This window comes from Cornus florida, unplaced genomic scaffold (assembly GCF_030987335.1).
Source record: "Cornus florida cultivar Cherokee Brave unplaced genomic scaffold, ASM3098733v1 CherokeeBrave_3.0.0_Hap2_Chr02, whole genome shotgun sequence".
Lineage (NCBI taxonomy): Eukaryota > Viridiplantae > Streptophyta > Magnoliopsida > Cornales > Cornaceae > Cornus > Cornus florida.
Genome location: NW_026775572.1, coordinates 3,008,191 through 3,023,842, shown reverse-complemented (window position 1 = coordinate 3,023,842; position 15,652 = coordinate 3,008,191). Strand labels below are relative to the sequence as shown.

Below are 15,652 nucleotides of genomic sequence, written 5' to 3'. Positions count from 1 at the left end.
CAACTTCTACCAGATGTTTAAAGTTATATTATGCATTCAATTGGTTTAATTAACCAATATTAATAAAGGGGCAAATTACATCCAAGAAATAAATTTCAAATCATTATCCGATTTCAAAAGCTAATATGGTGGGTTCAAGCTAACATGTGATACAATGACTATCAAAAAAAAAAAAAAAAAATTTGGCAAGAGAGAACAAGATACCTTCTTATTTTGACTGTAATCATCCCTCCAGTTTGCAGTAGGAAAAGTTTTTTGTAAATGGAATATATCAACCTATTAAAAATAAAAATAAAAAATGGTTAATCAAGCTGGTAGACATTCACGACAATTAATAATGTGAAGTAAAAGCATCGACACTGAAACTCACAGTTCCTGTAAAATAGGTGAGGAATGATATCATTATTCCATTTTCAAGGATTGATTGTACACAAGCATTAACCATCATGCCTGGAACAAGAAGATCAAGTGAAATGCCCTTAAGATCTGTGGTCTGCAGAGGAGTACAAAAATGAAATGTTAAAAAATAAAAACAATTAAATTGCATAAGAAAAAGACAACATAACAAGAAAAGTATAAAGAGCAATGACATAAGGCATACCACACACTTGGACACCATATCGAGGTCAGAATTCAAATAAACTACTTTACGAGTTCTATCAATGCTTTTAACCACCCCTTGTAGAAGTTGTCCAGTGTTCACCGTCATGTCCCTGCTTTCTGTCAAAACAAGAATTTTACTCGAGATGCAAATCAGAAGCTACAACTTCAGGATACTCCAGACCACACTGCCAATAAATTACCAATTGAGTGTGAATGCCCCAATGGCAAAAGAAAATGCAATATAAAAAGAGAGGAGTATCTGGTTACAGCAACCCACAGAAAGATCAACACTGTCGCTGCTAGACAACAGTTCCGGGGATATTTTGATAAGATAAAAAGGAAGAAAACATATATAACAAAGTTGCTACCAATCAAAAATTTAAAGACCTATAAAATTTCCTGGCAGCAAGCAAGGAAGATCATATGCTTGAAACAATGCCACCAATGGACTTCATTTTTGGACTTCTTAGTACCAGCTCAAAAGCTATATCAGGAACCGTGTTTACTTGAAAGTAGTTAGATAAAGAGCCATCCATGATGCAAGATGAAGCTCATTCTTTTTTATTTTTCAGTAGTACAAAAGCCCACACTATGATTGCGTATGGTAATACAATGGTCATAAATTGTCTTCACAATCCACAGAACTCTCAGAAATCCCCTCAAAAATAATTATATAGAGATCTTAATTACAAAGAGACGGATAGATCCAACTGTTTCTGCCCTTCAGATGTTAACTTAGTCTATCACATGTGGAAGTCAATTCTTTTTTGCAGATTGGCAGAATTTCTGCCTAATAAAAAATAAAAAAATTAAGAGGGGATGTTTTAATATCTTAGGTGATACATAAACCATGAAACATGAATCTGATAGATCAATGGTCAAGTCAATCAAGAAGTACCAACTGACATGATGTGGAAACTCCTTTGCAATTCTATGTTTCTTTTTGGAGCCAAAATATAAGAAGTTTTCAAGGAAAGGAACTGGAATCAGAAAGAATCGTAAGCCGTATAATATATATGGTCAATTGTTATTTGCACTTATGCCCTGCTTGAGGTTGGCATACCATATACATGGACAGATGTTGATGTTCCCCTGTAGATGTGTAGTATTACAGGACTGCTCTATATTCTATTTCTTAGTTCATACTTGGAGCTTTCTATTGCACTTTTGTAAAAAGGTCTTATTCTCTAAAATATAATTTTAAGCAGGTCACTGTCGAGAAGAAAAAGAAGGATTCAAGGAGGAGGGAACTAAAGAGATGAAAAGTGGATGACATGATGATTCAACATGGAAAGGCTATAATAAATTATATTTAAATACAAATGTGGACGCCACGTTAGAACTCATATTGAACTAGACATCAAACCTAACTCTTTCGGAGAAAGAAGAGGGTAAAGAAGGAGGAAAAGCAAAGAAACAAAAAGGAAATGACATATTAATTAAACTACAAAACATAATAAAATTAACCAAAAGCTGAGTGATAGGAATAGATGTGTCTAGAGTGACTGAAAATTACCAGCCTGGTTGTTCTTTGGCATAAACCCAGTAAAGGAAGGCAATCCAAAATGAAGAATATACCCATGGTCTTCAATGCTTTTCACATATGCAGTAAGAACCTGCAAATCATACAGAATGAGAGACCATATAGGAAAATCAAGGTAAGAGATAAGCATATAATTCAAAGAGGGGAGCTAGAAAAATTAAATTATAAGAAATCACCACTGCATAATGCAGCAATTAAAGAGACCAAGTTGGCAAGGTAACAAGCATAAGTATACTTATTAGACATATATTCCAACAAAATACTCCCAACTGAATGGAGGAAAAGAGGTTGCTTAATTTCTTGATATAACTAAAATAACATGACTCGCAAGAGCTGATCCTCTTATCTGAAAACAGTAATTTATAAGCATAACTGAAAGTGTGTAATTCACATGTAAATCAAACCCAATGTTCTAAAAAGAATGGGCAGTCCTCCTAAAAAGTGTCTAGTTCGCTGTTTTTGTCTCCCAGTGGTCTAACAACTCAGACTGGGGAATAAACAAGCAGCCAAGCAGGCCAACTAGGGAATAAAATATTATCTAATGTTGCCATTAATACATAATCGAATAGATAGTTGCTTTGGATAAATTCTCTTTTTTTCTAGTTGGGAAAAGGCGCTTTATTTGACAGTCAAGATAAGTTTTCCACATACTTTACAAGCTTTACGGGTTTATCTAGTTTTCTACATATTTACAAGCTTTAATGCGTTTGGTGTGCAGGAATGGAATGGAATGGAATGCCCATTCCAACCATTCCTTTGTTTGGTATGCAATTTAAAGTGGGAATGGTCATTCCATTGGAATGAAAATCCATTCCTGAGAATGAAAATTCATTCAACAACTAAACCTATGGAATGGCCATTCCATTCCAAAGTAATTCTTTTTTGAAAAATCAACTTCCCAAAAAACCCTCATGTTCCAAGTCCAAAAACCACCACCACCGCGCCACCAACACCACTGCCTCATTCCACCACCTTCCACCACAACCACCTCCGCATTTCATCACCACCACCTCCATTGCCTTCTACCACCATCACTACCACCGCCACCATTGTTACCACCTCACTATCGCCACCTCCACCGCCTTCCACCACTACCACCTCCACCATTGCCGCTGCCACAACGGACTTCCACCAATGCCACCGCCTTCCACCACTACCACCATCATTGCCACCACCCCTGTCACCATTACCACCTCCATCATCACTGCCTCCATCATCACCACCACCGCCACTTTCCACCACCGCCACCTACACCATTGCCGCCTTCCACCACTGCCACACCGTCATTCCCTCCACAGCCTTCCACCCCACCGCTACCTCCACCACTATCGCCACCTCCACCACCACTGACTTCCACCAACGCTACCACCTTCCACCACCACTTTCCACAAACACTGCCTTCCAGTGCCCCCACCTCCCACCACCACCACATTCTAACACCACTGCCGCCATTAACTTTCACCACTGCAACCATCTTCCACCGTCGCCGCCTTCTGCTACCACCGTCGCCACCGCCTTCCACCACCTCCACCTTCCACCACCGCTGCAACCAACTTTCACCACCGGTCCACCACCACCGCCACCGACTTTCACCACCACTGCCGTCGCCACCTTCACTGCCTTCCACAACCATCACCTCCATTGCCTTCCACCATCGCCACCACCCACTACCACTATCTCCTTCCACCACCACCACCACACCACTACCACCACCGCCCAACACCACCACCTCCACCACCATCGTCACCGCCATCCACCACTGCCACCATTTCTTTTAAAGAAAATTATAAAAGAACGTTATTTTGTTAATTTAATTTATTTATCAATAAGAGGACATTCCATTCTAAATTTCAAATTGGTCCAACCAAACACTAGAATGGTTATTATCATTTCATTCCAACACATTTCATATTTGCAACCAAACAATAGAATGAGAATGACCATTCTCATTCTATTCCCACTTGCATTCCATTCCTGCAAACCAGACGCGGGATAAGGGTTTCTCTATTATACTATTGATGTTTTATGCATACACCCCTGATTAGCTTAGAAATCATCAAATAGTCTACTAGTAATTTCTAATTTAGACCAAGTAGGTCTAACCGCCTCTTAGCCTACTTTTTTTTTTTCTTGACACTGACTCAAAAACTTAATAATTTGTTGTCTACAATTTAAGATTGTGCCAGGACTTAGAATTAAAATCCGTTCAGTTTACTATGGCCGGAACCAATATGGAATGGAGAAAAAATTGATAGACACAAGCTATCTTTGAGTTGTTTTAGTCACGATTTGCCTGTGAATTGTTTTGGGCCAACACTTTGGATGAAAATCCAAAGCTAAAGAATTTTGGACCCTAAGTTGAACAATGTGTGAAAAAGCTACATGGTTAGAATTAGAATCCAATCTTTCTTGGCTAAATCTCAACCTGCCTCTCTTTCTTGATAAGTTATTGCTTATAGACTAGAAAAATCTATTAGACGTTTTCTTTGGATGATTATGGAGAAAATAGGAATGATCAATGGTCGCTTGTCATCCTGCACTTAGCGAGAATGTTTTAAGATATTCTTAATATAGTTCAATTATGTCTGGCATTTGATCATCAAGGGTATCTTATTCAAGTGAATAATTGGGATGCTACGACACATGCAAAAGTCGCCAAAGGTCTTAGGAGAGAATGGGTTTCATTAGTCTTCCTAAGATGTTAGATGGCATAAGGATTATGGTAAGAAGCCAGTTTCCAAACAAGCTTTCTGGTGGGAGCGGAAGATGGTACTCTATTTTGCTCATCTTCCCTCGACTTCTTCACCAATGTCCAAAGGGAAGACCATTACTAGTTTAGAGCTGCCACACCTCCTTGATTAATTGGGATGTCACTTTTTCTAGGAACCTCAAACAAGTGAGACAATGATAGGCTTGCATCCCTTCCTCAAGATCTTAGTGATGTCCACTTCTTTTCATAACCATGTCCGATACAGGTGTACATATTAAAGTTGAAACTACCATGTTTCTTGGTTCCCTCACTCTTTAGATAGCCATTTTTCCATACTACAGTACATCATTTGGTCAAAGAACAACAAAAAAGTTATACTTCAGCATATAGGATTTAGCAAATGATCAAAAAACTACCAACAGTGGTGTTATACTCAAATTTCCAAATTTACTTTATTAAATATCATACTACTTAAAAAGGGCATACCATAGCTTCTTGAATAACATCAAAGGTTAAGCCCTTATGCAACAAAGAAAGACGGAGAGAAAGCCAGATCTTTCGGTTTCCTTTCTCCTTCTTATCATCATCCAATTCCAACACAATGCAAGAAACAAGCTGCCCAACATGATATAAGCTAGAAAGTAAATTAAATTCCACATCCTGGCATACAAAGAAATATAAACTGTTAGACTGTAAGTATGACAATAATCAAAATCTTGAACACATCAAAAATGTAAGAAATAAAAAAACTAAATGAAAGAATATGATAATAACAAGGATAAATTATAGACCACAAACATCCATGAAAGTATCGTTCAGATTTTGTTTTTAAAAAAAAAGCATACTAACACTTTCATTACATTATCTGAAACAGGGTCAAATGCTTCACTGGCACGAACTAATCCACGCAAGCCCCCTGGAAGACCAATTACAATATCTCTATCATTCACTTCAGCAACTATTCCCCAAAGCTTCATTCCAGGACAAATATTCTGGTAGCAAAAAAAAAAAAAAAAACATAATTCAAGTTCATTATCAACTATGCAGCGTCTAAAAATAGTGTGATTGTGCTGATCAATTAAAAAAGGAAATAAAAAGATAGAAAGAATCAAATTTATTAACATTCCGAGCATAATAAATGAAGCAGTGAGGTATCTACAAAGTCAGATTGAGCATAAGAGTGTCATTCGAAGAATCCTAGAAGATCAAGAAATACACAAGCAGCAATAAAATGAGCATAAGAATTTCAGAACATTAAATAAGAAAAGCTCATAAATAGTGCTTAGAAAACAAAATTTTGTAAACAGAACAAACAGAGTAAAAAAGCCTAGTCACTGTACTGTCAGATTTGCACCCGGCCTAAATAGAAAGCTAAATATATATTTATATGGGAACGACAAAGCTGCCACTAACAATGAAATAAATTGAAGCTATAGTACAACAAGGTTGCAGCCAACCACAACGGCATGAGGACTTGAGAGTTTTTGTTATTGTTGTTGTTGTTGTTGATGATGATCACGGCAACAACTGTTTAAGGATTAAGGAAGTCTAGTCACTACTCAGAATGAAAAGGTTAATAGACCTGTAGAGTTCTGACACACAATATCTTTGATATTCTCTAGGGATCACGGGTTAATGTGACCACCTCCACTTGAGCCAGTCCAGCAACCTGATATTATGTCAAGGGTATGTTTAGGGATAATATATAGAATATGACAAAAGTTTGGACGGATTTTGGCCTCTATATCTACAGTACTTCCACATACAAGGGTTTATTTGAAATTTTTAAAGCATTTAAAGAGAACTATGAAAAAATATCACGCGTGGGGAATGGGTCACCTACTGAAGCTCATTTCAACTTGGCAACCAAAATTTACAAAATTTCATTAATATCAGCACTGAATTTTATCTGAAGTTGGAATGAATATATAAAAGCTCATCAATTTGTATGATTTAATAGAGCAAAAAATAGGATTTTTACAAATCAAAATTCTTCGGTCTTCCCCCAAAGTGAAAAATGATGGGGTGCGGAATAAGAAATATAGACTTTAAAAAAAAAAAAAAACATTAGCCTCCATCTAGTTATAAAGAAGTTAAAACTGGTGATTTCAATGACCCCCTTTCTAAATCTGTTTTGAGCATTTTCCTGACCATTCACTCTTCTTTCTTGAAATAAATAAATAAATAAAATGCAGGCTTAGATGTAGGGGCAGAAGGAGTTCATGCCCCCCTAGATTTTCTCCATCCCCCCCCCCCCCCCGGGGGGATTTTAACCTCCCTTATATTCTATGTATGTTTTGTGAAGTGTATAAAATGCCCCCCTGATTTTTGAAATTATTAAATTACCTTATCCCAAAAATATCAATCTCTTTGTATATATATCCACCAATCTCTCTCTCTTTATATATACATATACACACACACCCCCATAAACATTGATTTATATGCATTCACATTATTGTGTAATATATTTGTAAATTTGTTCATGAGTTTAATATATATATATATAGATGGTATTAGAATAACAGCACTTTTTTTTTCGTTGTTGCTGTGATTTAGGAATTTTATTTAATCCTTCTTTAATTTTATACAATTTTGTATATTATGTTTTATTTGTGTAAGTTATGATAATATGTTTTATTTGATTGTTATATAAATATATCATGAGTGAATTGTTGAGTATTATTGATGAAGTAGAAGCCAAATTGAGAATTATGTTCAACAATTGGCAATGACAAGTTGAATAGAAAATTGAAATATTATTAATTTATGTGTAAATCTGCTATGTAGTACATTTATATATATACACACACACAATAGTAAAGAAAGTCTTAAAAAAAAATGTAACATAAAAAATAAAATAAAAAATCCTATTTTAGAACTATCTTTTTTTTTTTGATAAGTAAGATTTTATTAAAAACGCTCAAAAAAGGAGAGCGAAACCCAAAGAAACAAAAGGAACACAAGGGCCAGAGGGCGCCTTAGACCTTCAGAGAGGCCAAAAAAACAAGAATTTCCTCCACAGATCTATAATCTCTCCCTGAAACCCAACAAAAAAGAGTAGAAATAACAGAAAACTTAAGCATAGAAACAGGCTTCTTTTTCCCGTCAAAATATCTCCTATTTCTCTCAAGCCAAATACACCACCAGATACAGAGCTGCGTAGCCCTCCAAGCATCCCTAATGCCAGCCCCAACAGAGACACCTCTCCAAACCTCAATCAACCCTCTAGAGGAGAAAGGCATAGCCCAATGAACCCCAAATAAACGAAGCATCAAATCCCAACAATCTCTGGCCATGCTGCAATGTAAAAGGAGGTGATCAACAGACTCTTCATGACACAAGCACATGTAACAGTGATTGACCACCACCTGATTCCTCCTCCTCAGATTATCCTGGGTTAAAATCTTACCCAGAACAGAGGTCCAAGCAAAAAAGGCGACCTTGCGGGGAGCCTTGGACGGCCAAATAGACTTCCAAGGGAAGGGATCTCCATGACCAAACGAAAGGCATCTGAAAAAGGACCTAACCTCAAAACGGCCATGCGTGGTAGGAATCCAGAACCACCGATCTGATCCCCCAATAGAAAACACCTGGCTATACAGCAACTCCAGAAAACGAGAAACATCCTCGATCTCCCAATCATGAAAATGCCTCCTGAAACGAACATCCCAAGACAGTCTCCCGTTATCAAGATGATAACAGTTGACAACCATGGCCTGTCGATGAGAAGCAATCCTGTAGAGCCGTGGGAACGCGAGAGCAAGAGGGAGATCCCCACACCAGAGATCCAACCAAAAACTGATCCTCCTTCCATCTTCAATACGAAAACGAACATGCTTGCAGAAATCATCCCAACCCCTCCGAATACAATGCCAAACTCCCACTCCCCTTGGACCACGCATTTCCAGGGAGCACCACCCACCACGACTTTCCCCAAATTTGCAAGCAATAACTTTCCTCCATAACCAATGCCCCTCGATCCCAAACCTCCAGAGCCATTTACCAAGAAGAGCCTTATTAAAAGGTAACAACCTCCGAAACCCTAAGCCTCCAAACCGAATTGGACGGCACACTTGTTCCCATCGAACCAAGTGAAATTTGAACTCTTCACCTTCTCCCCCCCCCAAAGGAAGTTGCACTGCAATCTTTTAATTCTCTCAGCCACTGAAGAAGGAATCTGAAACAGAGACAAGAAGTATGTAGGCAGGCTAGAAAGGGTGCTCTTAATCAGGGTAACCCGACCCCCCTTGGACAGGTACTGCTTTTTCCAACCCGCCAACCTCCTCTCGACTCTTTCCACAACCGGATCCCAGCTCCCCACACATCTCGACGGAGCACCCAAAGGCAATCCTAAATAAGAAATAGGAAAAGAGCCAGTGCAACAGCCAAGGAGTGAGCAAACACCTCAATCTCCGGAACATCCCCAACAGGCACAAGAATACTCTTACCAACATTAACCTTAAGGCCAGAAACAACTTGAAACCAGATCAGAGCGCATCTCAAATACCTCAACTGGGACTCATCCGCATCACAAAAAACAATAGTGTCATCTGCAAACATCAAATGAGAAACCTCCAATTGACTAGCAACATTCCTGCCCACCCGAAAGCCACTCAAAAAACCCAGTTCCACAGCCCTCTTTAGCAATCTGCCAAGAGCCTCCATCACAAAAAGGAACAGGAAAGGGGAAAGCGGATCCCCTTGTCTCAAACCCCTCGAGCTAGAGAAGAAACCCGACGGCGCTCCATTCACAAGGACAGAGAAACGAGCGCTAGAGATGCAAAAAAGAATCCATCTCCTCCATCGCCCACCGAATCCCATCCTCTCTAACAAGTAGAGAAGGAAACTCCAGCTCACATGATCGTATGCCTTTTCAATATCTAGCTTACAAAGAACACCCGGAACACCGCTGCTCAAACGGGAATCAACATATTCACTGGCAATAAGAACAGAATCCAGGATCTGCCGACCTCCCACAAAAGCATTCTAAGAGTCAGAATTGACACCATCCATCACCTTCTTCAACCTAGAGGCCAAGACTTTCGCAATCAACTTGTAAAAACATCCCACCAAACTAATAGGGCAGAAGTCTCTAACATCCATTGCCTCTCCCTTCTTCAGAATAAGAACAATAAAAGTTGCATTCAAACTTTTCTCAAAAGAACCCTGTGCATGGAAGGCATGAAAAGAACCCATCACCTCTTCACAAACCACCTCCCAACACTCCAAAAGGAACCTCATAGTAAAACCATCCGGATCAGGAGCTTTATCCCCATTACAGCTCTTCAGAGCAGAGAGAACTTCCTCTTCTGAAAAAGGCTCTTCCAAAATAGAGCGCTCCTCTCCCGAAATAAAGTCAAAATGAAGCCCATCAAGCAAAGGACGCCAATCAGCTGACTCAGTGAACAAAGACGAAAAGTACTCGGAAAAGCTCTTACTAATCTCCTCCTCTTTATTGATCACCACCCCATCCACCCTAATCCTCCCAATTTGGTTGCCCCTTCTGTGAGCATTAGCAAGTCTATGAAAGAATTTAGTGTTATTGTCACCTTCTTTAAGCCACAAAGCTCTAGATTTCTGTCTCCATGAGATCTCCTCCATAATAGCAATCTCAGCAAACTCTGCTTGACACTCCACCCTCCTAAGTCTCAAAGGACCCGTCAAAAGACCCTGATTCTCCATCTTATCAATGTCAGCTATCTCAGAGAGAACCCGATTCTTTTTCCAGACTAAGTTACCAAACACCTCTTTATTCCATACTTTAAGATCATTCTTCAAAAAGCACAACTTGCCTGCCAAAGTATGACTCGGAGTGCCAACCACTCCATACCCCGCCCACCAGGATCGAACTCGCTCCAAGAAACCTTCAGCCCGGAGCCACATATTCTCAAATCTAAATGGGGATCTTCTGCTACGCAGCCTGCCGCAGTCCAACAGCAACGGAACATGATCAGACAAAGGACGAGCCAAAATGGTCTGAACAACATCAAAAAACTTCACCTCCCAATCACTCGACACCAAAAATCTATCAAGACAAGAAAGTGTGGGAGGAGAACGACCACTGGACCACGTGAAAGGCCCACCCACCAAAGGCAAATCAAGCAAGCAGCAAGCATCAATAAACTCTGAGAAAGCCTCCATATTAGCTGTCCATCTGCCCCCTGTCGATCTCTCAAAAGGGGAACAAACAACGTTGAAATCCCCCCCGATACACCAAGGCAACGACCATCGCCTACGAATCTCCCCCAGCTCCTCCAAAAACAAATGGCACTCATTATCCTCCGTAGGCCCATAGACTCCAGAAAAAACCCACCGAAAGCCATCCTCCATCATGGATAGAAGACAGGAAACCGAGAACCGCTCAGCCTGAGAATCCAGCAAAGAGATCCAATGGACATCCCACATAATCAGGATACCACCCGAAGAGCCAACCGCATCCAACGCACACCACTCCACGAATCTCCCACCCCACAAACTTCGAACAATCACATCCGTCATGGAAGCAATCTTTGTTTCTTGAAGACATACAAGATGACCACCCGCTTTCCGAATCACCGATTTCACCACTTTCCTTCTAACCGGGTCATTAAGACCCCGGGCATTCCATGAGAGAATTTGGAGCTTCATAGGGAAACAGTAGAATTAACCGTCTCACCCCTCCTCCCACTGGCCCTCTCCCTAGCCCCCCTCCTCCTCCTTTCATAAGTAACAACAGTCGAGAGACTTGGAACCCCTCTCTCCTCAATCACCACTGGAGCACTCCCCCTACAATCCATTCTATCAGCAAACTGAGCATTAAGAACATCTAGGAATAGATTAGTCGCCTCCTCCATCCAACCCTCAAATGACACACCCAAAAGAGAACCTATCTCGACACCATTTTCTTTCATCCAATCATTCTCCGAATCAGCCAACCCTGCATCAAATCCCCTTCCTTCCGCAAAATTCTCTTCTGGTCTAACAACTGCCAAAGGTGTAAGCAAGTCAACATCGGACTCACATCCGTTCCACACAACCATTCCCGCATCCCCATGAACAGAGGAACACGACCCATCTTCCCCAAACTCAACAGAAGACACAGATGGAGAGCAACAAGAAAGAGGAGTTCCAAACACCTCCTCAGCCAAACGTTCATTCCGTTCAGTGACAGGGCCCTTCGACACAAGATGAGTTCTCAATTCATTCAAGAGCACAGCAGCTGAAACATCATCAATCCGTATCTTCACATCCCGACCCACACACACAGTAAATCCGTCACTGTTAACATCACACAACCGAGTAGAACCCACCTCAAAATCACCATCGTCACCATGTCTTTTCTCAAAACCAAGCACCGGCTCCTTCTCAAAAACCGGAGATAAACATTGTGACACAGAAGACACAACTCCCTTTTTCGGCACCAAACTCCTTCGAGACACCCCGTAAGGATGAAAAGTGGAAGAAGAAAGGAGAGAGAGAGAGTGATTAGGCAAAGCAAAGGACATACCCGATCCAGCGGCGAACTGCGATGCCGGAATCCACTTCTGCTTTTCCTTTCAAGACCATTTTTTGCGCACAGGGGGAAAGATCACTTTCTTCTTCATACGGTGGCCCTGCACCTGCCCCTTAGCACGTCTACTTCTTCTAGAGCCTTCAGGAAACTCTCTGTTCGACTGAACTTCAATGATATCAATACCATCACTTAAAGGCCCAAACCGGTTGCCCAACACTGGCCAAGAAGAAACAATAGTAGAATCCGGTCCTTTCTTCAATTCACAACCCACAACAACGGATCCTTGTCCACCACATACAACATCCAAAGTTTGGGCCGCACTACCTCCATCCGGCCCAGCAGATGGCACTTTATCCCTCAGCCCAAAATTAGGCCCAGCCACCGACTTAACCCCAAAGTCGGCCTTTCTTTTATTCGTAGCCCAAGACTTTGAAACAAAAGTGGATGCAGCTGTCATCCACTTTGAACGGCCAAGTCTTCTGCGCCAACCACGTGTAAGGCCTTCATCACTCACCCTCCCACGCGCTTGATTGACATGAGAAACATCATGACGACGCTCCTTTCTCCACATCTGCATGAACGCCGGCCGGCCAAGACCGATGAGACCACCCTCCTTATGCCTTTCCCAGGATCTCTCTTGCCTTCGAACACCAGTTCCATCTGATAAGCCTTCTTTCCTTCTCAGAGAGAAAAACCTCCTAAAATAGTCCGAGTTTCGCTTCCATAAATCGTCCCTCCATTCCTCCCATCTCTGAAACTCAGCCAAACCTTTCTTCCCCAACGATACCCACCTTAACCATTCTTTCTCCTTCAGCAGGTGCGAACCATCACCTCCTTCCAAGCTATCCATTGTCGGAACAAGCTCAGGAGGCTTCTCTTCCCACACCTTCACTTTGTAGCAGAGACGATCATCGTGGATGAAAACAAAAGAAGGACAAACCTTGCCGTCGGACACTGTAATGCGAACCCTTTCAGCGTCAATTGTTTCATCGGCATCCACCCAAATGAAACCACCGCATAGATCGCCGACCATAACAAACAGGGCATGACTCCAAAGATGGAGCGGGAGACCGTACAACGTCACAAACTTCAGACCCTTACCCTTCAATACCTCGGAACACCCCACCCTAAAACACCAAGATTCCAATCGAAGTGTGGCCGTCCTCCAAACACAACGACCTTCTTTAAGCACACGAGACGCCTCCTTTGGAGAAGGAAAACGAAAAAGCAACAACGAATCTGGTAGAGGTGAGATAACAACCCCGGGAGAAACCTTCCAAGCACGAGAAGCCCAAGCCGCGATTTAAGCCCAATCACCCACATCCTTGTCGAACTTTCCTACCAAACACGATCGAAGGTCCTCTCTTCTTCTTTCCACCGAATCATTATCCAGAAAAAACGAATGCCCTCGATAGGTGTTTGCAGATCTAACAGATCCGCCTTGAAATAGACGGGGCAACCTTGTGACATCCACGAACTTTCCTATTTTGGAACTATCTCTAAAAACTAAGAAAAAAATATGAATATGAACCTAAATACTAAAATAAGATAACTACCAAAAATTAACTAAATCTAAGTCTAATTTAGTAACAAAAAAATTGACGGTCTTAAAAAAAAAAAACACACCTAGATGATGGAATTTTGACTAATCCACATATATCACAAATAAACCTAGTGAGTATGAGGCTTGAAAAATAAATTATAACGTACATTGAGCCCCTGACAATTTTCTGGCTATCTACAACAGTGCATGCCATTAGCATCAGTGATGGGTGAAAACTGGAAAGCAAACTCCGTCTTGCTAATAGCGATCCGCTTTGATTCAAAAGGAGGGAATACGAAGGTAAATACCTATTTAAACAAAGAAAATCTCCCAGCCCTTCTAATTTCACTAGAATTGGCCCGCTACCCTAAGTTTGAAACTATGGCATTCACAATTCTATTTTTCATTTTTCGTTAATCAATTAATTTTTAATTTTACCTTTTTTCCCTTTCATTCTTCTCTTTCTTAATTTCTTTTTGGGTTTTGAAACTATGTCCACGCTAGCGATGTATTAATAAAGCAACCAGATTATTAACCATAAGAAAAAAGAACATAAAACAATTATAATGATAACATAATTAAAAACTCATACAAGCAACATAAAACAATTATAATGACAACATAATTAAAAACTCATACAAGCATTTAACAACTACGTACCTTCAAAGTGATCTTATTAGCAAACCTCGGTAATTTGCCCGTAATTCCACCGCTGAAAAGCGATCCAAAATCATCCTCTGTGGAATGACTTTTCTTCTTCACTCTATTGTTCTTCTTCCTCTTCTTCAACCCCATCTCCTCCGCTTCAAACTCCGCATCAACTTCGGCACGAACTTCGTCGACCTCTTCTCGACTCAGCGAATTTCCCCCACCTTAAAATACATAACAATCCATAAAAACTATCTATCTATCTATATAATGTATAATACAGACACGTAGATACAATCTTTATTTGCAAATAATTGGTGTAAACCTCTGGGGAAGTCAGGGACGTCGTCTTCAAGTTGTAGAGACAGGGCTTGCGAATGCACGGCGTCGTCTGGTCTTTTGCTACCGGGTTTGAACGATTTTTTCGATTGTTTACTGAACTTTAGCGAGTTCATGGGATTCTTGTTTATAGATTTCTTTGAAGGCGCCATTTTCATGAAATCGATTTTGCCGAGCAAACAAACGGAAAATGTTAAATTATAAAATCTTAAATTAGGGTACGGTGAGAAGAGGCTGAGAGTTTAGAAGGGTTTTAGGAATTAGGCACAAGAGACTGAAGTAGAGGAGCATTTATAGGGCAGCCGTTGCCCGTCGGGCAGTAATCAAGATTTAAATGACCTATCTCATTGGGTCTGTTTAAATCTGGACCCAATTGAACCCGGTTCGTTTATTGGTTACATTTAGTAAGGGTCCGTTTGGATGGCGATAACGCTATATGTTATGGTTTGGTATGATATGAAAACAACTGTTTTGGTATTGGTATGTTTTTAGTAGAAATCGGATCCATGTTTGGTAACGATTGTTTTGTTTTTAAAAATTGTATATCAGAAACGTGATAACGCGTTTGGTATTGTCATGTGTTTTAAGAAATCCAAAAACAAAACACGTTTGAGAATAGTGTTTTGTTATTAAAAATTCTGAATCAATAACAGAATACCTATTTGGTAAAGACTGTTTTGTTTTGTTTTGAAAAATTATATATATGAATACAATTATAAGTTTATATGTAAAATAGTCCATTTTTCTTTATGATTTGAGATAATTTATGGA

General features: G+C 40.3%; 1 protein-coding gene across 1 annotated transcript in view; it reads right to left on the bottom strand.

The window, feature by feature from the left end:
* The window catches only part of LOC132293124 (rRNA biogenesis protein RRP5), a 72,415-nt gene extending 57,267 nt beyond the window's left edge, over positions 1 to 15,148 (bottom strand). Inside the window, exons 1-8 of the mRNA XM_059790463.1 lie at positions 14,868 to 15,148; positions 14,555 to 14,766; positions 5,717 to 5,848; positions 5,343 to 5,516; positions 2,120 to 2,219; positions 602 to 720; positions 371 to 493; positions 205 to 276 (exon numbers count right to left, since the gene is read on the bottom strand). Coding sequence (XP_059646446.1) covers positions 205 to 276; positions 371 to 493; positions 602 to 720; positions 2,120 to 2,219; positions 5,343 to 5,516; positions 5,717 to 5,848; positions 14,555 to 14,766; positions 14,868 to 15,039 — 1,104 coding nt within the window. The 5' untranslated portion in view covers positions 15,040 to 15,148. The remainder of the gene's footprint in view (positions 1 to 204; positions 277 to 370; positions 494 to 601; positions 721 to 2,119; positions 2,220 to 5,342; positions 5,517 to 5,716; positions 5,849 to 14,554; positions 14,767 to 14,867) is intronic.
* Positions 15,149 to 15,652: the final 504 nt, after the last annotated feature.